This window comes from Ambystoma mexicanum, chromosome 11, assembly GCF_040938575.1.
Source record: "Ambystoma mexicanum isolate Mex_15411 chromosome 11, UKY_AmexF1_1, whole genome shotgun sequence".
Classification (NCBI taxonomy): domain Eukaryota; kingdom Metazoa; phylum Chordata; class Amphibia; order Caudata; family Ambystomatidae; genus Ambystoma; species Ambystoma mexicanum.
The window spans coordinates 1,221,010,207-1,221,034,807 of NC_090934.1; the positions used below are offsets into that span (position 1 = coordinate 1,221,010,207).

The 24,601-nt window shown below is 45.3% G+C and overlaps 1 protein-coding gene across 7 annotated transcripts in view; it reads left to right on the plus strand.

Moving 5' to 3' along the window:
- The window catches only part of UBL7 (ubiquitin like 7), a 396,382-nt gene extending 372,030 nt beyond the window's left edge, over nucleotides 1-24,352 (plus strand). For all 7 annotated transcript variants that reach the window (XM_069624581.1, XM_069624586.1, XM_069624580.1 and 4 more), the window contains one exon: nucleotides 22,501-24,352. In XM_069624581.1, coding sequence (XP_069480682.1) covers nucleotides 22,501-22,638 — 138 coding nt within the window. In that variant the 3' untranslated portion in view covers nucleotides 22,639-24,352. The remainder of the gene's footprint in view (nucleotides 1-22,500) is intronic.
- Nucleotides 24,353-24,601: the final 249 nt, after the last annotated feature.

Here is a 24,601-nt window from a genome sequence, read left to right on the forward strand (position 1 = left end):
CGAGCTCGTCCCGAAGAGGCTCCGGGGTGTACTCAAGGTACTTCCTCGTCAGGAAGAAGACGGGCGGCTGGCGCCCCATCCTGGACCTTCGTCGTTTGAACAAATACATCAGGTCACAAAAGTTCAGGATGGTCACCCTCCAGCACGTGCTGGGACAGCTGGAGGAAGGCGACTTTCTATCGTCGTTGGACCTGGAGGATGCATACTTCCACGTTCCCATCCTCAAAAGTCACTGAAAGCTCCTCAGGTTCGTCGTCCAGGGACGCCACTACCAATTCAGAGCACTGCCGTTCGGATTGAAGTCGGCCCCCAGGGTCTTTACCAAGTGCCTAGCACCTGTGGCGGCGCGGCTGCGCCTGTAGGGGATTCAAGTCTACCCCTACCTGGACGACTGGCTCATCCGCTCAAGGACGAGGGAACTCGCCGTCGAACACACTGCGAGGACCGTCCAGCTACTCACAGACCTGGGATTCACAATAAATTACCCAAAGTCCCACCTGGTGTCGTCGCAGGTGGCCCTGTTTCTGGGAGCGAAGCTCGATACAGTGAGGCGCCTGGCGGCACCGTCGGAAGAACGGACAAAGACCATTCTGGGCAAAGTGCAGCGCCTGCTAGCCACGGACGTGGCCAGGGTGAGGTCCATCAAGTCCCTCCTGGGGATGATGTCCTCTTGCATCTACGTGGTGCGCCTCTGCAGACTACGGATGCGCCCTCTTCAAGAATTTCTCGACGCCAGTTGGATGCAGGCGACGGGCACCTTCGAAGACAGGGTCCCCCTCAACGAGGTGTTCCGGCGGGCGATTTAGTGGTGGGGCTTTCGAGCGCACCTCACGGTGGGCAAGGACTTTCAGACGCTGGCGTACCAGGAGACGGTGATGACGGACGCTTCCCTGGAGGGTTGGGGCGCCCACACCGGAGATCTCCACGCAAGAGGCCTCTGGCTCCCGGAGCAGAAGCTCCTGCACATCAACATCCTGGAACTCCGAGCCGTGTTCTGGGCTCTCAAATCGTTCCTCCCGTCGCTCAAGGGCAAGGTGGTGCGGATCTTCACGGACAACACCACGACAATGTTTTACATACGGAAGCAGGGAGGCACCAGATCCCCAGCCCTATCCAAGGAGGCACAGGATCTGTGGCACTGGGCGGTCGCCCAGGGGATGTTCCTGGTTCCCTTCCACCTGGCAGGAGAAAGAAACACCATCGCCGACTCGCTCAGCAGGGAGCTGCGCGCGTGTCACGAGTGGGAGCTGTGCCAGGATCAGGTGGATCAACTCTTCCGACGATAGGGCAAACCCCAAATCGACCTGTTCACAACAGCGACGAACTCGAAGTGCCAGAGGTTCGCCAGCAGGTTTCCCCAGCCGAGAAGCATGGGCGATGCGTTCTCGTTCCCCTGGGACGGCCTATACCTGAATGCGTTCCCTCCGTTGCCGTTGCTGCTTCGACTCATCAACCAGCTCAAGAGGTCCCGGTGCAGGATGATCTTCGTCGCACCGGCGTGGCCGAGGCAGATCTGGTTCCCGGACCTTCTGGACTTGTCAACGTCCCCACCCATCAAGCTGTCGGCGGACGCGGATCTTCTCTCCAGAGAAGGAGGCGCCATCTTCCACCACGACCCGGCGTCGCTGAACCTGCAGGCTTGGCTCCTGCAGCGCTAGAGTTTGGAGGGTACGATATACCGGCCGACTGCAGAGAGGTTCTTGCAAAGGCCAGGGCGTCCTCGACTCTCAAATGCTACGGCCACAAGTGGAAGAGGTTCTCTATCTGGTGCCGAGCACAGAAGATCAACCCGCTACGGATTACGGCCCCTCAAGTGCTGCCGTACCTGCTATCGCTGGCAAAGGCTGAGCTAGCCCATTCCTCCATTAAGATTCATCTGGCGGCGATCTCCAGATATACCAGAACCACAGGACGGACGTCCCTGTGGTCCCATCGACTGGTAAAAGAGTTTATGAAAGGACTGTTCCGGTCGTTCCCGCCGGTGAAGGCCCCGGCGTGGGAACTTAACGTGGTGCTGACCAGGCTCATGGGGCCCCCATTCGAGCCGATGCACTCCGCACCGATGAAGTTTGTGTCGTGGAAGACTGCATTCCTGGTGGCCATTACCACCGCACGACGAGTGGGAGAGATCCAGGCCCTATCCTGCAAAGCACCGTACTTGACTTTCGATGCCTCGAGGGTGGTGCTTAGGACGCACCCCTCCTTCATGCCCAAGGTGCCATCGGACTTCCATCTTAACGAGCCCTTGGTGTTACCTGTTTTCTTCCCGTCTCCTTCGTCGCCGGCCGAGAGGACTTTGCACTCGCTGGATGTGGCTAGAACGCTGAAGTTCTACGTGGACCGCACGAAGAGTTTTCGGAGGACATCACAGCTGTTTGTGAACTTTGGACCTGTGAATCAAGGGAAGGCTCTCTCGAAGTCTTCTATTTCCAGATGGCTCTGCGGCTGCATCATGCACTGCCACCGGTTGGCTAACCGACCGCTGCCAGGCCGTCCGAGAGCCCATTCGACCAGAGCGATCGCTGCTACTATGGCGTTCCTATCTGGTGTGCCCCTGCTGGACATCTGCAGGGCTGCTACGTGGAGGTCGACGCACACCTTCACGAGATTCTACTGCGTCGATCGGGATTCCAGGGAGGAGTCCAGGGTCGGCCAAGCAGTGCTGCGCAACCTGTTCGCTTAAGGTGAGCCTGGTGAGGTAAGAGATGCTTAATGTTGAGTTGTTGTATTGCTTAATGTTGAGCCTTTTGCCACCTGCCGTGGTTGTGCATGTGTGTACTGCTATGTATTCTTATATTCATGAGCATGTGAATCCATGCCAGACCCCATGCTGGAGAAGGAACAAGTTGCTTACCTGTAACTGTTGTTCTCCACCATGGGTCTGGCATGGATTCACATGCGAACCCTCCCGCCTACCCCTCTGCGGCTCTTCACTTGGTCATACTGCCACTTCACGTGCTACCAAATCTGAAGATGGCTGCCAGAGGCGGGGCTTAGGGAGATGGCAGTCATTGGCTGTGGTCAGTATGACGCAAAGAACAGTGATTGGTTACTACTACGAAAGACAGATCAGAAATGAAACTGATACTGATTTTTCTTTACCGAGGATTCCCAGCATGACGACGGGGAATATTCATGAGCATGTGAATCCATGCCAGACCCATGCTGGAGAACAACAGTTACAGGTAAGTAACTTGTTCCTTCTCTCCGTCCAGCCTCTAGATACGTTACCTATTATGTCATAAGATGTCATCAGGCTCCTTTCTTTGTGCAAATGCACATTTCTTCTGGTACTTCATCCAAAAGAATACTGTGTCTTTGTGCAGTTAGGTAGGGTTTTCTCAATGGATATATTGTCTCAAAGGTTCTCTGTGGTATTGGTACACTAACTGGAACTGCACATGTCGTCATGTCTGGTTCCCAACATATAGGCAACATAGGGGCAGAGCCTGGAGTGAGGATGTCCAACTGTACCTCTACACTCCCCCGTCTGGGGGATTAATCGACCACTTAATCTTCAATCTTTACATCAAGACATCCTCGTCTGAAAAACTGTTTCTTTGGGACCCAAATCTTAACAACTCCTTTCAGGTCTCCTGCTGATTTCACATGCTCATCAATGCTCCAGGTCATAAGTGTGCAGGGTCCAGTAGGGCTACAGTAGATCCATCTTCCCACATATTTCTTCTGGTGTCTTGGGTACAGAAATGTTGTACCTCTAGGTGCATGTATGCTGGCTTTCACGTAGTCACCGATTTCTTCATCTGTTAATTCCTTAGTTTACATCCTGATTCAACATCAATCATGATCTTCATTCCCGCAGCTTTCTTTGCAGTCTTCTTGCATTTTGGAGATTATTATTCTGATCACATAGAATCCAAGCATGATCATCACCAACAGAGCTCCACGAAACTTGAACATGTCTGCCATCCATTGTGGAACCCATGAAAAAACTGCTCCAAACCAACTGTCATCAGCAATGCCTTCCACTTCATCAATCATCTGAACGTGTAGGTCTGTCAACATGTATATGGCCTCTGTTCGGGTGCCATTCTCATCGTCGTGGGAAGGTATAAATGTGCAACATGATTCTCCAATTTTACAAACCACTCCATCCATAGCTGTGATCATATCCAAGGCATATCTGTTCTGAAGAGTCATCAGTCTTATGGCTCTCGGCTCCTCCTTGATTGCATTGGACCCTTTTATGGTAGTGTGTATCGTTTGCAGAAGCTCCCATCTGGTTATTTGCAGCCATTTAGTATTCACATCAGACTGGATCCTGGACATGAAGATTATCGTGAATATCGATGAGGTCCTGCTGAACAGTCTGTGTTCATATGGGATACAATCAAGCTTCTATTGATTTTGCTGAGAAATAGTACTCCCTCTTCAGTCAGCTCAAAAGTTCTGCAGACCTCTTCTTAATTAGATACGTATCTGCTTTTGGGAATTCACCAATGGGGAGGACTGTGTTCTATAGTGAATATTCATGTTCCAGCACTGGCGATTCCAAAAAGTGATCTTTTTCAGATCACTTTTTGGAATCGCCAGTGCTGGAACATGAATATTCACTATAGAACACAGTCCTCCCCAAACCTGGGGTGGCTTCATAGAAGCTCTGTATCCACAAGCCCAGTAGTGATCCATTAGCACTGCTGTCCCAACACTCATTCCTTGTGCATCAAAGATTCGACCACAGTTCTGATTTTCTCCTATTTATCTCGTGCCATTATTTCTGAAACACAGCTTTGCACTTTCCAAGGGCACTATCTGCAAAGGTCCCCCTTTGTCCTTGACCCATGTCAAAAGTTTAGCAAGATTATGGTTTGCACAGTTTTTATGCATTTTCAACAGTTGGCTAGTAATGACCAACTATTACCCAATCTCTGCAGATTACCACATCTTCTTTCCAACCATCTGGTGAGAGTACTGAACCCCAGATCTGCAGTTGGCCTCTTTCCTTCCATCTTCAGATCTCCTCTTTAGTTTTTCCTAGGCTTTACAATCTTTTGTTTACTTCGCATCTGATTCCATCTCCTTTTACTCCGGGCTGTTCATACCTGATCATGTGATTCTTATGTGGATTCTTGCTTGTGTTTTTGTGTCCTGCACATAGTCATCTTCATCTGGATCTGTCCATTCAATTGCCCATTTTAGGTACGCTGTTCGACCCATAAACTGGCCTCTTGTTTGACAGAATGCTATATGAGATAGGCAGTGTGCTGTTACGACATCTATTTCCATGGCTACGAAGACTTTAGATTTTCCCATACTATAAGTCAGGAGTGCACATACATAGCAGTCATCCATAGACGTTCTCTTACCCACCTCTTTCATGTGCTGATACCAAACAGTGTTTCCTAAGTGTGCTGTGCTGTCTAGATAATTATTCAGTTCATAATCATCTTCTGGTGCACATCTCTTAGGTCTCCTTCTTGCCACATTTGGTTCAATCATTAAATCATACAGTATATCAACATAGCTTTTTCTTACTGGTGGGATCATAGGAACATTAGTTAGTGAAACTGTTGTCTTTACATGTACTACTGGTGTAGGGGTAGTTACAGAAGACTTCTTGTGTGTCTCCCTAAGAATCTGTATCTGATGCTCAAGAATAATATCCAAGACGTCCTTTCCTGATTACGGATGCTTAGTGACATTTGCCACAGAAGCAGGTGCTTTCACATACGTTACTGGAGTAGGAACAATCGCATAAGGCCCATGATCTCTTGCAACCTGAACTTCTCCCTTACCTTCAGGACTATAGAGAATAAAAGGAACTCTCCCTTTTTTCAGATCCATAACATATGCAGCATGTATTACCTGGATTAAAATGACAAAAAAACGTAAAAAGGCATAAATTATGCACCAATAAAATATGCCCCAACAATGTGAAGATGCTGATCGTCATCTCTCTTTCTGGAATAGCTAGGTGTTTTATGGACCACATGATTTGCCTGTATTTGACTTTAAGGAAAGAAAACATCTTTATTCAGGCAATCTCATAACCACTCTGGTAGCTGCTGTATCTTTTCCACATGGGCTGATTACTGGACAATTAATAGGGTTCCTACAAAAAACGAACGTGTTGTCCTTTCACCAAACAAGGTAGGGATGTGCTTCGAGTAGATAATAGAAGATTAAAGCCAGTAAGTTATGGATTTCTTCTTATGACAACACCATCCACTAGTTCAAGAAGAAACGTTGTACAAACGATGAATCTGTTCCATTATATCACATAGCAACTGATTAAGGGCACGCTGATTCCTTGGATCTCTCAGAAATGTGCGAACATCAGTTTGCCTGACAACAATATGTGGCTGTTCTTCAACCAGGTAATAGAATACCATCCCGCATAGTTTGAGCGTCGTCATTAGATAAGATCATTTGTTTACTCACAAAGAAGCACCAGGCAGTGAATGAGCCTGCTTGCAAAGTTCACGTATCAGCCAGTTTATTGCAGGTCGATTTCTGTGATCCCTCAGATATACACAACTGCTTGTGCGCCTTCCACCAAGATGAGGATGCTTGCAAATCAAAAGGTAAAGAATCAATCCAAGTAGTCTATGAAAATCTATATCAAGCAGAACCAGCTGCATGTTCAAAGAAATGTTCAGTCAGTAGTCTGATTTGGTGTAGTATTGCTGCCAAAAGTCATCTATTCGCTAGTCCATTCTCAGGATCTTGGAGGAAAGTATGAATATCACCATGACGACCAACAAGAGCTGGGTAAGCTCTGAATATGAAGATAAAGGCAGCAAGGCGTGGTCTGTGTTTGTCCACATCAGTGAAGACCATAGAATTGTCCAAAAAGAAACTGTTTGAAACGAATCCGTGAACTGCTCTCCTTTCCAGTCGTCAAATAAGAAATCCAATTTTGTCATTACTCTGCTCTTTCTTTTTGTAGTCCAGCGTTAAATGTCAACACTTCTCTGTGGCTCAAGAACAATTATATTTCCACTCTGCTGTAGCAAAAGCAAAGAATGCTTTCCAGGAAAGCCACAGTCCAAAGATTTCTTTTTCTATCCTTGGATAGTCTCTGTGTCCTTCTTCCTCGCCATCGATCTTGTCTGCACGTGCTGGCTTCTTCTTGACTTGCCTCCGAATGGTTTGGGGGTGCGGGAGTCTCTCCAGTGTAGATTTGCACCCCACCTTGATAAATCCACGCTCTTAGTCCTATAACTTTTATAGCTGATGGTGTGGTATTTTTCACAATGAAAGGGCCGCCAAATCTATGCCACTTTCTAGTGAAATTTGAATTAGTACCTAGTCTCCTGGAAAGACCTTTGGTACAAGAAGTTCTTGCTCTCGAGTTGCTGAATGGTCTTCATCTGTCTTCTGAGTCTGACACCCCGTCCGCTTGACTTGGTCTGAAATGACAGAGATACTTGTGGTCATCATGCATGTTAAATATTCTTGCAACTCAGTTCCTAACAATTCTGCAGTTGTCTGGGCATCACTCCTAACCCTCGTTGGAGGTGTTCTCATTGGTCTCCCAGTGATTAATTTGTGGGGTGTGAGGTGGTGGTCCGAGCCAGGTTGATTTCTAAGTGTGTATAACACGAGGGGTAGGCAAAACAGCCACCCTTTCTTCAGGGTCAATTTGAGCTTGGCTATTCTTTCTTTTGCTAGGCTGTTGAGCCTCACAGATCCCATTTTCTTGAGGATGATAAGCTGACGAAAACTTATACCATGCAGCAAGTGCATTTGCTCGAATACTTCATTAACAAAATGGGGGCCATTATCTGATCTCAGCACCTCACATACTCCCTATCTAGGAAAGATTTCATGAACTAAACATCTTGCAGCGCAAGGGGCATCAGGATTTATGCACGGACCAGCCTCGATCCACCTTGAGAAAGAGCACACTACCACTATCATATACCTATAACTATTACAGACTTGCAGCATATCCACATAATCTATGTGTAGGTGCTGGAAAGGACCATTTGGTCGAGGGATGACTCCTGACTGTTCGCAGTGTGTGCCCAGCAGTATACCTTTGACATATGATGCAATTAACTACATAAAATGCAACATTTTCTAATAGGTTCAGCACAAACCAATCCTCTGCAATGGTTGCTGCAAGGCTTTCCCTAGTAACATGCGCAGGGTAGTGCAGCTGTTCCAACGCCACTCTTAATAAGGCTACAGGCATTACTGGTTTACCAGTGCTGTCCTGTCGCCAGTGCTTCGAGTGGGGGATAAAGAACACCCCCTCCGTACCCACAAGTCTTTCTCTTCTAGTGAAACACCACCCTGTATTTCCATAATCTGTGTTTTTGACAAATTATGAAAACGTTCGTTCACAATCATCATCACCACAATCTTCTATTTCACATCAGGTGTATCAAAGGTCATTAGGACCAATATATATATGCAACACTTTTTGCTTCTTCTTATCTGCGGCTTAGTTCCTGCACGACATAAAGTCGGTTCTCTTTGTGTGTGCTTCGCATTTAACTATTGCAATGGCTACTGGGAGCTGTAGTGCCTTAATGAGCCTATCCAATACGGCGGCATGTTGCACTGGAGTTCCGTCTGCTCAGAGGTAACCCCTCCTTTTCCAGCATGACAATCCTGCGTGCACGGTTGACGTAACGTAGGTGGAGTCGCTATACAGTGTCACTGCCTGGTCTACGTGTTTCTCGAGCGCGACAATAAGTGCCACCAGTTCTGCAGCCTCTCATGACATGGTAGTCTTGCACTCGTCATTACTTCAAACTCCCCATTAGTCTTATGCTTCACTACGGGAGCACCTGTATATCGTTGTCCATCAGTTTGATCGATTCTCTAGGAACCGTCAATAAAAACAATTTCTCCTGCAGCGAGAGTATTTCCTTTCACCCTCGGGATAACCTCCTAAAACTCCTCATAATTTGAGCAATCATGCACCTGTTCAGTCTGCCAATGGTTCGGCGACAAATATGGCAGGGTTCACTGTTTTGCATCTGACTATTTTTATCATTGGATTTGATATTACCACTTCATAAGCAGAATCTGTTTGGGACGGCAAGGTACCCTTAGGTTTCTCTAAAACGGCAAATAGAGCATGCTCAACAAACAACGTCATAGAACACCCCATCACTATACTAGCAGACTTCTCAGTAGCGAACGGGGTGGCTGCCAGTGACTGTTTGCACGAAAAGTGACCCCTCATATTGGATCTAAAATCCCACTGTAATACGCCAGGGGGTTATACCCTAACGTAGTTCTCTGCGTAAGCACTGCTGTCATAACTGTTCCATTTGTGTGCTAAAATAAAAAGAATTCCTTTCGCATAAATGGGAATTCCTAAAACTGGAGCTCTACAAATTGCTTGTTTTAATTCATCATTGCCTTCATCCAGTTTCTCAGTTCATTCAATCTTTTTTTAAACTTTGCTGTGCTTTTTTTCAAGGCTTGCAGCAATAGCTTTGTATATGAACTGTAATCAAATATCCACGCTCTAACAGAATTGCACAGTCCTAAAAGCTGCTGTATTTGCTTTATCGTGTGCGGTTGTGCTGTTATTAAAATCCCCTCAGCCCTTTCTGGTGTGACCTTCTTTCCTTCATGCGAGATTAACTGGCCTATGTACAACACTTCTTTTTGACAATACTGCAATTTCTCTTTGTCCACTTTATAACCTTTCTTTGCAAGGGTAATCATTAATTGAACCGAGTATCATCTACTCTTCCTTAGTCGTGCTGCAAACTAACATGTCATCTACGTACTGCAACCCAACACTCAGCAAATCTATATTGTTAAGTCCGTCTGCAGGACTCTGTTAAAAATCAGTGGAGACTCACAATACCCTTGGGGTAACCTTGTGCTTTTCAGTGTAGTCTGACAAAATGTAAACGATGAAAGGTCTTGGGAGTCCTTATGCAACAGAATTGAGAAAAACGCTTTTTTCAAGTCACTCACAATGAAATATTGCGCCTCAACAGGGATACTATATAGAATCGTCGCCGGATTAGGAACTAGAGGAAACTCTGCCTCTACAATCTGGTTAATCGGTCCCATGTCCTGAATTTAACACCACAACCCCCCACTCCCCTTACTTTTTTTGATCCGATACACCGCAGTATTGCATGGTGACTGACGTCACTAGAATGCCTTCATCCATCATAGCTGATATAGTCTTAAAAATCCCCTCATCGTCTTCTCTGGACATGGGGTACTGCCATACACAGGGCAGAATTGCTCCTGGTTTCAGCTTAATCTTAACCTCTTCTACCTCTTTCAGTAGTCCTAAATCATAGGGACCTGTTGCACATAAGGAAACTGGCACTTTGTCCATATCCTCATTAAAATATGTGGGTCGGTGCCGCATGATCGCTATCTGCTGTGGGATTTTCTCCTTGCTGTTCTAATCCAATATGTAATGCTTATTTCAAACACTACTTCGTCATCTGACTGGTCATCCTTAAACATATCCTCGTAGGTGATGTCAGTCAACCTGAACCCTTCTTCAATAGCAATCACTGTTCTCCATGGCCTGCCCTTATCATCGAATCCCTCAGGCACGGGCAATTCTCCTCGAACTATGGCTGCCTGTAATTCTAAGGGGAATATCTGCCCCCCTTCCTCATTCATGGGTATCTGTGACCTGAATAAAAATTCATCAGGTATTCTCATAACTTTGCCCACTAATCCAGATGGCCATGTTAACAGAATACGCATGCCATAATAAAAAAAACCTCAGGCTCCAATGGCTTCCCACGCAAGGTTATTTGCCCTGTGAATGCCATGATAAGCGTGCTTACATTTAAATAATGTATTCCTGGTGTTGAATACACTATACTCTCATGGGTAAAGAAATTGTCACGTTCAACTTTGTCATTAAATCCCGACCCAGTATATTAACTGGCATCTGTTTCTAATACAATAATGGAACAGACCTATCACATTCTCCTATTGAGACTGGCAAGTTTTCAGTAAAAGGAACTCTACTTGTAGCTCCTGTTAAACCTTGAGCATTCATGGTATTACCTGACGAAAAGAATTTTCCCTCTCGTATGCATGAGCGTGTTGCTCCAGTATCAACTAAAAAAGAAAAGGATCTGCCTCCTATTGTGACGTCAACCCTCGGTTCCTCATTAGGATTAGGCATCACAGACAGTACTGAACACATGAAGTCCCCCAGTGAGCTGTCCTGTTGTGTGTACATGCTTATCCTTGTACCTGTAAAAGGATTCCCACTCTCGACATTGACACCCCCTACTCTAGGAGTCAACAATTGTCCCGTGTTTGCGCTCTGTTGTATCTGCATAGGTGCATGCTGTGATTGTTCTTGTGGCGGACTCAATGGTACTTGCTGTGATTGAAAAGCATGCTGTATTTGGGGTGCTTGTGTCTGATTTACTGTCTGATCTTGGGCTGACCAATCCCTTCTTTGTTGGCTATATGCTATATTCCGCGTCCCCCTCTTGAGAATTGCCCATTCTGTACATACCCTTGGCTCCCACATATACGCGCTATGTGCCAAGTCATCCAGCATGTCCAACGTACAGGAGGGAATCTCCTAATTTGTCCATCCTGCATACCTTGATTACTACCTTGACTGTTCTGGAAATAACCTTTTATTATTCTGAAAGCTTCCTCGTCCCCGGAAACCTCCTCTTCCTCTCTGCATAAATCCATTTCCTCTTTGAACTGGATGCCGTTGGTTATTCACCTGCGGCATACCTACATTTTGTTGCAATCCTGTCCCATCTCCACTGGTTAACATCGCCCCTTCAATGGCATATTTCGACAGTTTTTTCTGCACTAATTTGGCTTCCTCTACCTTTCTAGTATCTTCCTTCTTGTTTTTCTCTTGTAACAATCGGCAATGATGCGCAATGGTCAGCTGGATTTCTGGCCAGGGCTTTGCTTCTTTACCCACCAATTCCTTAAGCTGTCTCTGTACTTGCTCTGGCAATCCCTGACATGGGATATGATAAAAGACTGGTATATATTTTCCCCACGTCTCTTGCGTTTCCAAAGACCACTGCTCTTGAAAATGTTGAATGTAAGCAAGCAGATATTCATCTTCCTGCATCTTTCGTGTCATAGCTCCCATATCTGATGTATCAGGACACTGCACTCTAAGCACTTTCCAGACAGCTGCTCTACAATTATTAAACAGCGCGCCATTGTGCGCCGTGTTCTGCGCTGTAACTCCTGCGTAGTCTGCTGTAGACCAAATGTCATCAGCTCTTTCCCCAAGAATGCTGCAAGGAGACCTTTAATGTCTCCTATTGCTGTTACCTCCTGTCATTTTCTCTAGTTCATATATCCATTTTCCAGCACCGGATGCTAAACTGGGCATTAAGTTGTCCTTATCCATCTGAGGCAATGGAATATACTAATAAAGGAAACCGTGAAACCCCGAAATTGCAATTTGCTTCCATCGTTTGCCTATGCATAGTAGGGACGATGGTTCCTAATCGCCTTCTTCCTGCCAATGACCGTAATCTATTCACATATGGCGGCGATACGCACTGCAGACTCTTCATCTGACATTTCCTGACATTTCCTGTCCCCAATTTATGGGGTCTGTATCTGTACGCATACAGCCCCCCCCCCCTTCTGTGAGAAATTGGGTAAAAAGATAGTTTGCCATTGGTTTTGTAGAGTGCACAGGAGCATTTCCCAACATATTTTCATGATGCCTTTCCCCTCAATATATGCCAGTATAAAAAACCTTTTACTGGCTGTGCCCATACATTTCCATGCTAGCTGCACCAAAATATGCCAGTTTTCCCATATAAAAATAGATACTTATTTGCTTTACACATAATGACGTAATGATACTACAAGCTACCTCTGACAATATATGGCAGTATTCCCACATAAGACCATTTTCCTGTTGGCTTTGTCATTAAGAGGCCATGCCACAATAAGAAAACAAATGCAAACTGGCTGTACCAATGAAGGGCAGTCTAGATATTATCATATAGAACTTAAGTTTGCTTTATAATCGATGTGCAGTAAAAAACGCCATGCCACAGAAAGATATTGTGTATATAGGATAATGTACCCCTACCGTGAAGGTCACGGAATTCCAAGGTGACTTGCAATATCCTTTTTATGTATGGTTGCGGGTATTTCATTCCATATAATACATGGCCACACACTGTAATTCCCGGTAATACCTTGTCTCTTGATTAATATAATGTAAGAGATATTCAATTTGCTGATCCATATAATCAATATAGAATCTGTTTGGATTTTAAAAATTAAAAATGAAGCTGGATTACCAGTTTAAGCAATTTAATCAAATGTATTGAACAAAAACGTTTCTTTTGTGATTTAAAATAAATAACATGCAGACTCTTGATCATACAGTTCATTGTCAATTACTGGCTGCAATGTGTCACAAAAAACTACTCTGCAAACAAGACATTTTAAGTGCTGCAGTGACATCTGTAATTCTTTCTGCTTGCACAAGCAAGATGCATTGCAATGTCACAACTGGAGCGTAATGATTACAGAACAGTTGTGATGCCATTTTCTTATTGCAGATCAGTTTTGATGTCACAACTAGCCTGTAACAAAACGATTTCCAGGCTTTTATACAGATGTTGCATGCTGTACCAAAATACCAGTCTAGCCATTTGATTAAGCATATCAGTCTTGCTTCATCATAGATAGCTTGTACAACCCATACAACAACCGAACATGCTTCAAATAGGTACAGCGACGGGTAGTCAAAAGGCATAATCCTCACTTTCAGTGAGGCAGCCCTAAAGCAGCTGAAGGCCAACTCTGTAGTCTGCCTCTGCAGGGCCACGGGGCAAAACCATTGGCCATCCTTATGCCTGCACACACACACAACACCTACTTGTTAAAGGGGTTCACTGTTTCTTGACTAGTTTGTCAAGAAACACTGAACACCTTCAACGGATGGAATGAGCATCTTTTCACATTCAATGCCCTCCCTTTATCACACAGCTTACACAGGGTATTGTGGACACTGCATTGAGAGCAGTGTCCTCCCTCCTTTTTGGGAACATCAATTAAGTGGAAGGTTAAAACATTCTTGTTATTCCCCTTCAAAAAAAGGAAGGTCATAAATGATATGACCTTCCTTTTTTCACAAGAGAATCACAGAAATGCTTACTGCAAGTTGTACTGCGCAGTGCATTTACATATCACACTTGGTCACATAATTTGAACTTTTATGAGTCTGAGTCGATTTGACACTCATTAAAGTTCAACTTAAGTGACTATGTACAAGTTGTAAATACATTGCACATTAGGACTTTCGCAATGACCTAATTTAACCTTTTAAAAGCAGCACCAGTCCAGGAGGCTTTGATTTTCTTGATTTAAGAGAAGCATCACGGTCTGACGAAGCTGCTTTTAGAATGTAAATTCTGTTACTGTGAGATGTAATGTGCACTGACATTTGCATTTACATCTCGCAAGGGCTGACTGACTCAAAAAGTTCAAATTATGCGACTGCGAATCTGCTTGACTCGCAGTCACATCATTTTAGGTTTTTGAGTCAGTACTTAGAAAAAGGTATCACGACCTATTGATGCTTAATTTCCCAGAGTAGTTAATCATTAAATAAATGGTTACTCGTCCTCCGCAAATATCTGGACTTCCGCATTTCCTGCTAGGCTCTGGCCTGGCACCATTTTTCCTCCAGAAGCCTGTTGAAAACATGGCACCAGTCACTCACAAGGTGAGGGGAAGGTGGATGCTTGAACTGAAAACCAGATCCTGCCTAGTGCCTCCCTCAGCTTGTGAAATCACACCCGCATCGCCTTACCCCACCTGACATAGGCTCGGGTGATGTCAGCAAACTATAATCCGACCCTCGCCTGGATGGGAGACCGTATAAGGGGGCATTTTCAATTTGAACGCCCCCAGGCCTTCATTTGAGCCTGGCTTGGAGACACTGTGATGTCTCAGCCTGGCTCAGTCTGCACTGAGCATGTCCAGTGGGGTGGACTCTTGAGAGCGCCGGCCCCACTGCACTTATAGTGCAGTTAGCCTGTGCTAGCAAATAAATAAAGCAGCCTGTATCACCGGCTTGTACTGCCCTGCTCCTGCTTGCTGCACACGTTTCATTTTCATTGATACGAGCTGCATCAATGAAAGTGAAACGTGTAAGCCCTGCTATTAGTGAGTCATTTACTAATAATAAGACATGTATTTGGTGGGGCGCAGCGCATATCGCTGCAATGGGCCAGCCGCCCCAGCTTTCGACGCACAAGTCTAAATCCAAACAGCCGCTGAGCGCAGTTGCTGCCACGTACACATCTTCAGCGCTTTCGTCTTCTCGGATACCTGCGCCGAAACAGACATACAGACATGCGTCTACTAGTACAGAAAAGCCAAAACAGTCGTTGAAACAGATGGAAACTGTTTCCAATGGCTCCCATATACACCAATGTCACTTCCCCTTGTCGCAAGTCTTGCACAGCAAATCCTAAACTAACCCAGAAGAAGTAGTGTTCCCATTAAAAGAAATCTCAGCTACAGGCACCTGCACCACAGAGCGCTTTGAAGCCACAGTGGATTAAGGTGTCTTCATTTGTACATTTTTCGGAAAAACGCCCTAATAAGCAAAAATATATATCACAGGGAGAGCAGGGGATCCACCAGCAAAGACACCTAGAGTGGAAAATGTCTCTGAGCCATTAACTCAATCAGTTATTAGTCTAGACGAGGGTGAGGATATCTTTATTGATGATGATCCTGGTACAGATTATGACAAACCTGATGATTACCTCATTCAATACCCTGGTGTCCCGGATGAGCCTGTGGCTGATTCTCCTTTTGGTGATCAGCTTCTCTTTAATGATCAATTAAAGAAAGCCGCGGAACACTTTAAAATAGAGACTCACGAGTCAGGGGAGGCTACCGATTTTGTGGATAATATCTTAAATGAAAAGAAATCTGTGGGCCAATACATTCCCTTATTGCACTCTGTAAAGAAACACATCCTGCCATCTCTATCCACTCCTTCTCTCACAAAACCAGTAAACCCATGGATAGACAAGCAGTTCAAACCGGTAACTTATACATTGCAGGCCACCTAAAGCTGGACTCCAGAGTGGTCACAACTACCTGTAAAAGGGCAGGCACTCCCTTAGCAACTTCAGAAGCTCCTCTCCATAAGGAGAGCACAAGGATTTATAGTTTGGGTAAAAAAGTGGCTACGTCCGCAGCTTTTCAATCTAGAATTGCCAATAACACCACACTAATGGCAATTTATAACGGGGCCCAATGGGATCTGTAGAGGAGCACCTGGATGCGGTATCAGAGCCTCTGCAGACACACACAAGGAAAACGGGTAGCTAATTCCATAATAAAACATTCTTAATGCAGCACACGCTGTAGGGAAAATAGCAGCTGAACGAACACTGATTAAGTGCCACTCCTGGCTTAGACACTCAAGGTTTAAGCCGGAGTCGCAGACTATCTTAATATGCCTATTGAAAATGAGGCCCTGTTTGCAAAGGCAGTCGATGATGCACTAGAGACGTCAAAAAAGGAGCATGAGACCCTCAAAACCCTTCGTCAAATTTAAATAAACACTTTATGCAGCAGGGATCATTTAATACCCGTCGCACTTTTCATGGCCAGGGGTATTCTAAGGCATCGCAGTCATCCTTTTCAACTGGTGCTACCTCCTCACCTTGGTATTCAAGCTAAACTCAACCATCATCCTTTCAACTCCTTCCAGAGAGCATTAGGAAGAGGCTAAGGCCTGAGCAGAGGCCAAGCCAGTAAAGGTGCAGCCAACCCCGCAAAACAATGAGACAGACATCCAGATTCCTTTCCATGGCTCCCCAGTTGGGGTCACATTTCACTATTTACCCACGCATGTGAGGGATTACTACAGATAAGGGGGTGCTATCAACTTTGTCAGAGGGCTACTGCATCAAGTTTCTGGAGATACCTCATGATCATCTGCCCAGGTCCAGAAGGATGTCCAAGGAACATCAGCTAATTCTCGAAGCAGAAGGTCAGTCACTACTCGAAAAAGGAGCAGTAGCCCTTGTTCCTCTGGAAGAGCTTAACAAGGGTATTTATTCTGTGCACTTCCTTAATCCAAAGAAAGACGAGACCATGTGCCCTGTGTTAGACCTAAGACCTGCAAACACGTATGTCAAGTCTCAAAATTTCAGGATGACTACCTTACAGGAGGGAATCCTTCTTCAAAAGGGGATTACATTGCAACTCTGGACATGAGAGATGCATACTTTTCATGTTTCAATGTTGCCAGCTCACCAGAAGCACATCAAGGTTCAGGGTAGGGTTCACTCACTACCAGTTCAAGGTACTCCCCTTCACCATTGCTTCAGCCCATCGAGTGTTCACAAAAGTGCTAGCAGTTGCAGCAGCTCACTTACGCAGGAAATCCATCGCAGTTTATCCTTATCTAGCACACACAAAACACAATCAACCTCCTGTTTCAGTTAGGCTTTTCCATCAACGAGAAGAAATCAAGCCTCATTCCCAGCCAAATCAAACCATTCTTGGCGCAATAATTCAAAAAGAAGACCCTCTAGTCTTCCCATCCAACGACCGGGTCCAAAATATGCTACTTCAAGGTCCTTGTTACACAGCCGGTCATCCAATAACTGTTCAAAAGGTAATGTGCCTTCTCGGAATGATGGCTTCCTACGTCTATCTTTCTAGTGCCACATGCAAGGTTGCGCATGCGTCCAATAGTGGAGTGGCTGGCGAAACAATGGTCTCATGCAGCCGGTCACTGGGACGATCTAGTGGTGGTTTTGTAAGCTGTAGTGGAACCACTGCAGTGGTGAACAAAGGAAAACCTGTTAAAGGGAATACCCTTTCACGCCCCTGCAGTGGAAGCCCCTCTAACGGACGTATCACTTTCAGGGTTGGGAGCCCATTAGCTCCACCAAACCGTGCATGTCATGTGGACACAGCCTCTGTTGAAATAGGATATTGACATCTTGGAGTTGCTGGCCGTCTTCAAAGCCCTACAAGCCTTTCAACGCCAATTACGGTTTAAGTCCTCAGACAGCACAACAACCATATTTTACATCAACAAACAAGGCGGGACACATTCTCCAAGTCTGTCCAAACTAGCACAGAAAATGTGGAATTGTTCTCTCCAGAGAAACCTATTCCTCCTCTCACAGCATGTTCCAGGGGAGAACAACTTTCTGGTAGTTGTGTTAATCAGAAACAGAGGTTCCCACAGAACATGAGTGGGAATTACACACATACATATTCTAAACAATGTCTTCAAAGAATGGGGGCATCCAGACATAGATCTCTTTGCAACACAAGAAAATGCACAATTCCATGCGTAAGCATCCAGTTTTCCCCAGAAATGGTCCTTGTGGAATGCACTGTGGATAAGTTGGTCAGGGAGTTGTGCGTACGCTTTTTCCCCCAACACCTCTTCTCAACAGAATAATCCACAGATTGCAGCAGGAACAGATCACTATGATCCTAATAGCTCCAATGTGGGCATGCAAACCAGTTTCTCACACCTACTCAAGAGATCTGCCCACCAATCAAGCTACCGAGCACTTACGGTACAACAACGTTACATCGGCAGGCTTTTTTTCACTGCATTTTTTGACGAAAATGTTCAGCTGAATAAACTTATCGAAAAATATGGGTGGGGTTAAGGTGATATAAGGGGCAGGTGGGTGTCTGGAATAGCGACAAGATGACCGGGAAGGGATGTTTATTCTGCAAAAAACCTCATGAAAAAAAACATGGCAATCTAAGAACATGGAACCGCCCTTACAACTTGTCGCAACATCAAAGAACAACCCTCCATCCACATCCTTAGACACTCCATTTAGTAGCTTGGCTCCTGAGGTCATAGAGATTGGGCACCTTAACTTACATGAACGATGGATGGACATCTTAAGGGAAGCACATAAGCCGAACACAAGACACTGCTACTTCAATAAATGGAAGCGATTTTGTTTTATGGTGTAGAAGGAATAATGTTGATCCCATTGACTGTTCACCTTCTAATATTATACACTACCTGGTACACTTTTTACTCTGGTTTAGTGTTAAATTTGCTTAATGTCCATCTAGCAGCGCTTGCAGCGTACACTACCTCACGCAGCAAAGTGTCTTGGTGGAAAGTCCCAGTTGTTAAAGCTTTCATGGAAGGGGTTAAAACAGTGGTCTTCAAACTTTTTAGGCCGGGCCCCCCCTGAGCAAAATGTGGGACGATCAGGCCCCCCCAAAATGCCAAATGGACAGTAAGTCCAAATGGCTATGAACTATTGCGCGCCGTCACCGCACCCTACTTCCAGTATAGTCCCTGGGCTCCCCCATCTGCTCCCATCAGTCTCTGGCCTCCCTCATCCCACTACAAAGCCTGCTCCCACCACTATCGGATGGCTCCTGCCCCTCCTGCTCTCACCACAATCCCTGGGCTCCCCCACTCTGCCCCAGCACAGTCCCAGGACCAGTGATGCCTGGTGAATTTAAGTGGTGGGGCATAATTGTTTCCACCAGATATGCCAATCAAGGGGGGCTTGGGGGGGGCGGGACAGTTTCCCCGGTGAATTTGCATTTTAGAGCATACTTAAAAAAATAATGGGTGAAAAGCCAAACAGTTGGCAATTGGGGCTGGGGGGTGCCCAGGTGACGGGCATGATATTTTTTCCTGGACATCCGATAGATGTCCAATAAAAAGATACCATCCATGTCCCCTGGGCCCCACAGTGCCCAACACAATCAACATGATTATGTGTGTATGCATGGCGCTGGGCGGCCAAGGGGGAAAGCATGGTATTTTTGACTGGACATCTATGATGGATATCCAGTAAAAAAAATACCATGCCTGTCACCTGGGCTACACAGCGCTTCAGAAGGAGAGCTGATTTTGGCAGGTAGGTAGGGGGAGTGTGCAACAAAGGCATTTTAAAAATGCCTTTGTATATGATATGGCATTTATAACGTGCCTATACCGAGCGGTTCTAGGTTTCCACAACCCTCCTCCCCCCGTCCCACACTCGCCAAAATCGGCTCAACAAACACACACATACATTCACACAGCAATCACTCTATCATTCACACGAGCATCCATCACCATACACTCACTCCTAACACAAGCATACATACACATTTAAATAAAAGATACATTAACCAACCTACCTTCTGCAGGTGCTGAACTCCAGGCTACTCTGTCCATATGTGCGAGGAGGCACAGGAGCTCCCCCTTGCACATACAGACATGCAGTGCCCCATACAGCATTCCAATAAGGAATGCAAGGCTGGCGAAGCAAAACACACCCAGCCTTGCATGGCTCAGTGATCATGTGCGGCCGGGGAACTGAACTGAACTGTCAAAGGGAAACCGTGTTTCCCTTTGACAGTTCAGCCAGACCAGGAGCACTCCCTGAGCTGGAAAAAGCAGCTGAGGGTGTGCTCAGTGTTTCACTGGGCTGGCTCCTCTGCTCCTCCATAATGCGTGAGGGGGCCACTGGGTGGATGCCCCCTCGCCCATTACGGATGAGCCACCAGGCTCGGACTGGCCTATAGGGTAATGCCCGTACCAACAATGCTAGTGTGGGCCAGTCAAAATGGCCCACCTTTTTTGCCAATGTGGGCCAGTTTGATGTGTTACTTCACTATGCAGCTAGTAGTTTTGACCATTGTTGCTGAATAAATATTTTTTAAATATCACAATTTGCTTACATTTTAACAAATAAACACCCACTTGGGTACTATTCAAACAGTCTGCCACTAAAGGAATGAATATCCATTTTCAACTGCGGGCCACTTTTTCATCGGTGCCTAAGACAGTGTTATTCTCCAGTCCGACCATGTGAGCCGCCCATGCCCATTTCCTCCAATCAAAAAAAATAATTCTTTTTTTTACATTTCATGCTGGGCTGTCACGCACCCCCGGGGATGCGGCCGCGCCCCACAATTTGAAGACCTCTAGGTTAAAAGAATGCATCTCCCCAATTTCAGCACCACCCCCAGGGTGGGATTTAAATGTCCTAACAAAACCTATGAGGCCTCCTTTTAAACGCAATCATAAAGCTGGCCTTAATGAGCTTACCTACAAGACTGCTTTTCTTATAGTCATCACCTCTAAGAAGGGTCAGTGAGCTATAAGCACTATCAGTTGCTGACCCCTTTGCCATCATTCATAGCGGTAATGTGATCTTAAGAACACATCCACGCTACTCACCTAAGTTTACATATAAAATGTCATATTAATCAATAGAACTTCCAGCGTTCTTTCAAACCCCACAGAACTATTGAGAAATATGCCCTCCATACACTAGACGTCAGTAGAGTGGTGATGTACAATCTAGACAGAACTAAATCACTAAGGAAGACTGACCAATTCTTCGTTTCACTAGCTGCAGGTGGAGAAGGGGACTGTCTATAAAGCAGCAATTTCAAGGTGGATTGTTAATTGCATTCAACAATGCTACACACTATCCAAAAAAGACACTACCGTTTACACCCAGAGCACACTCAACTCGTCGTACCTGTGTAACCTTGGCATTCATCACAAATGTGCCTGTAGAGGCAATTTGTAAAGCAGAAACATAGAGTTCAGTCCACACATTCGCACAGCAGCACTGTGTAGATAATTAATCAAGAAGTAATGTTAAGGTGGGACAGGTGGTCTTAAGACATCTTTTTGCCTCTGTACCGTCTATCAACCCAACTCCTCCTCCTGGTACTGCTCGCTAGTTTATGCAAAGCATGTGATTCTAAGCATGTCCACAAGCCTCAGAAGACCAATATTACATACCTGTAATTGTTTTTCTGAAGCTTGGATCTGCTTAGATTCACATGCACCCCCCCCCCTTCCTCCCCTCAGTCCGAGTTGAAGTTACATAGACAACTTGTACATCTTATACCTTTCTTTACCTTCCAGTACTCATACACACTTCATGCACCCTCATGTCAGAAAAAAACCCATCTGAGGACCTCGATGCGTGAAGGACCATGGGTGCAGTGCACGCGACGGTAGGGATAGTATTAGACATGCCCCGTCAACGTCCCTTTTCCAATTTCGAAAACAAGTCATGCAATACTGCGCACCAACCGCTAGATGTCGGCCTATGCAAAGAAAAGGACACTAAGAGTGCAGTTGTCACTACGGTGAGTAACGTTTTTGTTTTTTATCAATATTACATGACCAGTGCACTTTTAAGAAGAACGCATTCTTTTTTGTGACTTAGAACCCCCCTCACACCACTCCCTGGGCTTTAATAGAGTAGTGTTAGTGTTTTGGGGGTTTTGAGTTTTGGGCAATCATCGATATTGCCCCCCTGGACAAAGACCAAACTGAACATTTTGTACCCCCAGAAAATGTTGAGACTACCCACGGTTCTAAGAAGTCTTCATCACCATGGTGCCCCTGTAAAGGGTTGCGTGTTTTTTCCTGTTAAAGTACTGTTTACGAACATTTGTCGCCCTTGAGCATTTCTCCTTCAGTCCTCCCCTCCTAGAGGCCTTCACAGGCATAGGTTGTCTATTTTGTGTATCAGTCTCTTCTGACAACGTTTTTTCTTTTTGCCTCCGCAGAGCCAATGGCAACCGCAGCTGCAACAGCTGAGGGACATGGGCATCCAGGATGATGACTTGAGCTTGAGGGCATTACAGGCTACTGGAGGAGACATCCAAGCTGCTTTGGAACTTATCTTTGCCGGAGGTGCCCCATAGTCTCCAGTTTGTTGTTCTTGGTTGAAAACCGTGCCAGCGCTTAGGTGCACCCAGATGCAGTGTTTTCTGTATGAGGCCATACAATTTAACTCTGGTTACCTTGCCGCCAGCCGACTGATGAATTGCAGTGGTCTGCTTTCGGGAATGGAATTGGACTCTAGACGGCTGATGGTAGTGAGCGTGATTTTGTTTTTCAGGTGAAAAGGGTTTTTATTATTGTAAAAATAGTGTTTAGCCTTTAATCATCCATCGGCCGTATGACAAACCTCTCATCAATTCCCAGTGACTGAATGAAAAGGAAGAGTATTTCACTGCACCTCCTTTGAATTTGCAGAAAGCCTGTATACCAACCAAGGACTCCTTGTTTGAGACCGGGTTGCACGCACCAATGCACTGCTGGGAAAAACTTCTGCATAAAATGGGTGATCTGGTTGTACGGATTATCTTTTGACGGCTCATGGGAAGTTCCCGAAGAGGAACAAGCTATATGGTCTGTTCAGAAATTAAAATAAAATCTTAGGCAGTGAAATTGGACTGCAGTATGTCAGGTATTCTGCTTCTGCTCGCACTATGCTCCATATAACCACCTCCCCTATGCCACTTCTCATCAGCTTTCTTAGCTACCCCATAGATGAAAGATGTTTTATACACCTATTGTGCTTTCCCTATACATTTGGTTTCCTCCCAGCCTTCTGTTGCCAACCTTTCACAGAGGGCTTTTTGCAAATTCTAAATAGAAGATGCTCTGCCAGCACACACAGACTTGCATAATATGTACAATAGTCTCCCATTATCCCCATCCCTCATCAAAATGCTTGTAATCCCTCCAACAGCATTTTTCCCCCGATTAATCATTTCCCACTCCCTCTGTTTTGCTGAAGCTGCCATTTATCTTATTATTTTTGCTCAAATACAGTGTACATGCTGATCTCAGGTCTGGTTTGTTTTTCATGCCTTGCCTGCCTGCATTTTCAGTGCTGCTATGTTCTCTGATGCACACGTTTTGTGCTTCTGTCTATATGTGTTTGTTTTTTGTTACCAATTGCTCTCCAAAGTGATATGCTTGCTTCTGGTCTAGCTTCTCTCCCAGGGTTGATTAACTGTTTTCTAGAAAGCATGCTGATTAGTTCCTGCAGATCGCTACTTTTCGCTTGTACTGGTGTCGTGTACGTTTGCCGGTTTGTTCTTGTTGAACCACTTACTCAAGAATTGGGCAAGCTGCACCTTTCCAATGTTGTGTACTTCTCTACATGGTGCTTGACACCTGTTTTGCCAGTCCTTGTTTGCTTGTCTTCTGCCTCTGTTTTCGTGCATTCTACAGCTCTCTAATTTGATGTCCGTCCCTAGTTACTGGGGTGCTGAATATTCGCCATTACACTTTAGTACTCTGCATTACCTCTGGAGCCTGGCCAATACCTCGATCTATGCCCAGATGCTTCATCCCTGACTGTTTACCATACTTCAGGAGATTTTTATGTAATTATACCTTCACCCTATACTGTGCTCCTGATCCTATTGTCTCCATGCTAATGTACTCCTGTCTATCCGCATTTTCGAAGTGTGCCTGAATCCTGTTGACATTTTATAATCCTCTAAAAGGTGGGTCGCCTTCTGTAACTAAAAAATGTGCATTGTTTGAAATGTTAAATTAACTGTGTGGTTTGTATTGTTTGAATAAATATATTTGTAATAAAACGTTGACTGCAGTAAAAAATATTGGTATAAATGTGCTGTTATTAGACATGCATCAAAAGGTTATTTACAATCTTGATGAGCTTATTCTCTGCTTGTGAACTGACCTGTTGTAACTATTAGACCTCAGTGCACTACGAAAGGAGTGGGAGAAGGTTTTAAAAAAATGTTAAGCAACACAACGTACACTCCTGCTATTCAGTTTGTCGATGGGGTTAGTTTAGAACGTTTCTAAAAGAGGTTTGCCTTGGTGTGATGTAACTTTTCTAGT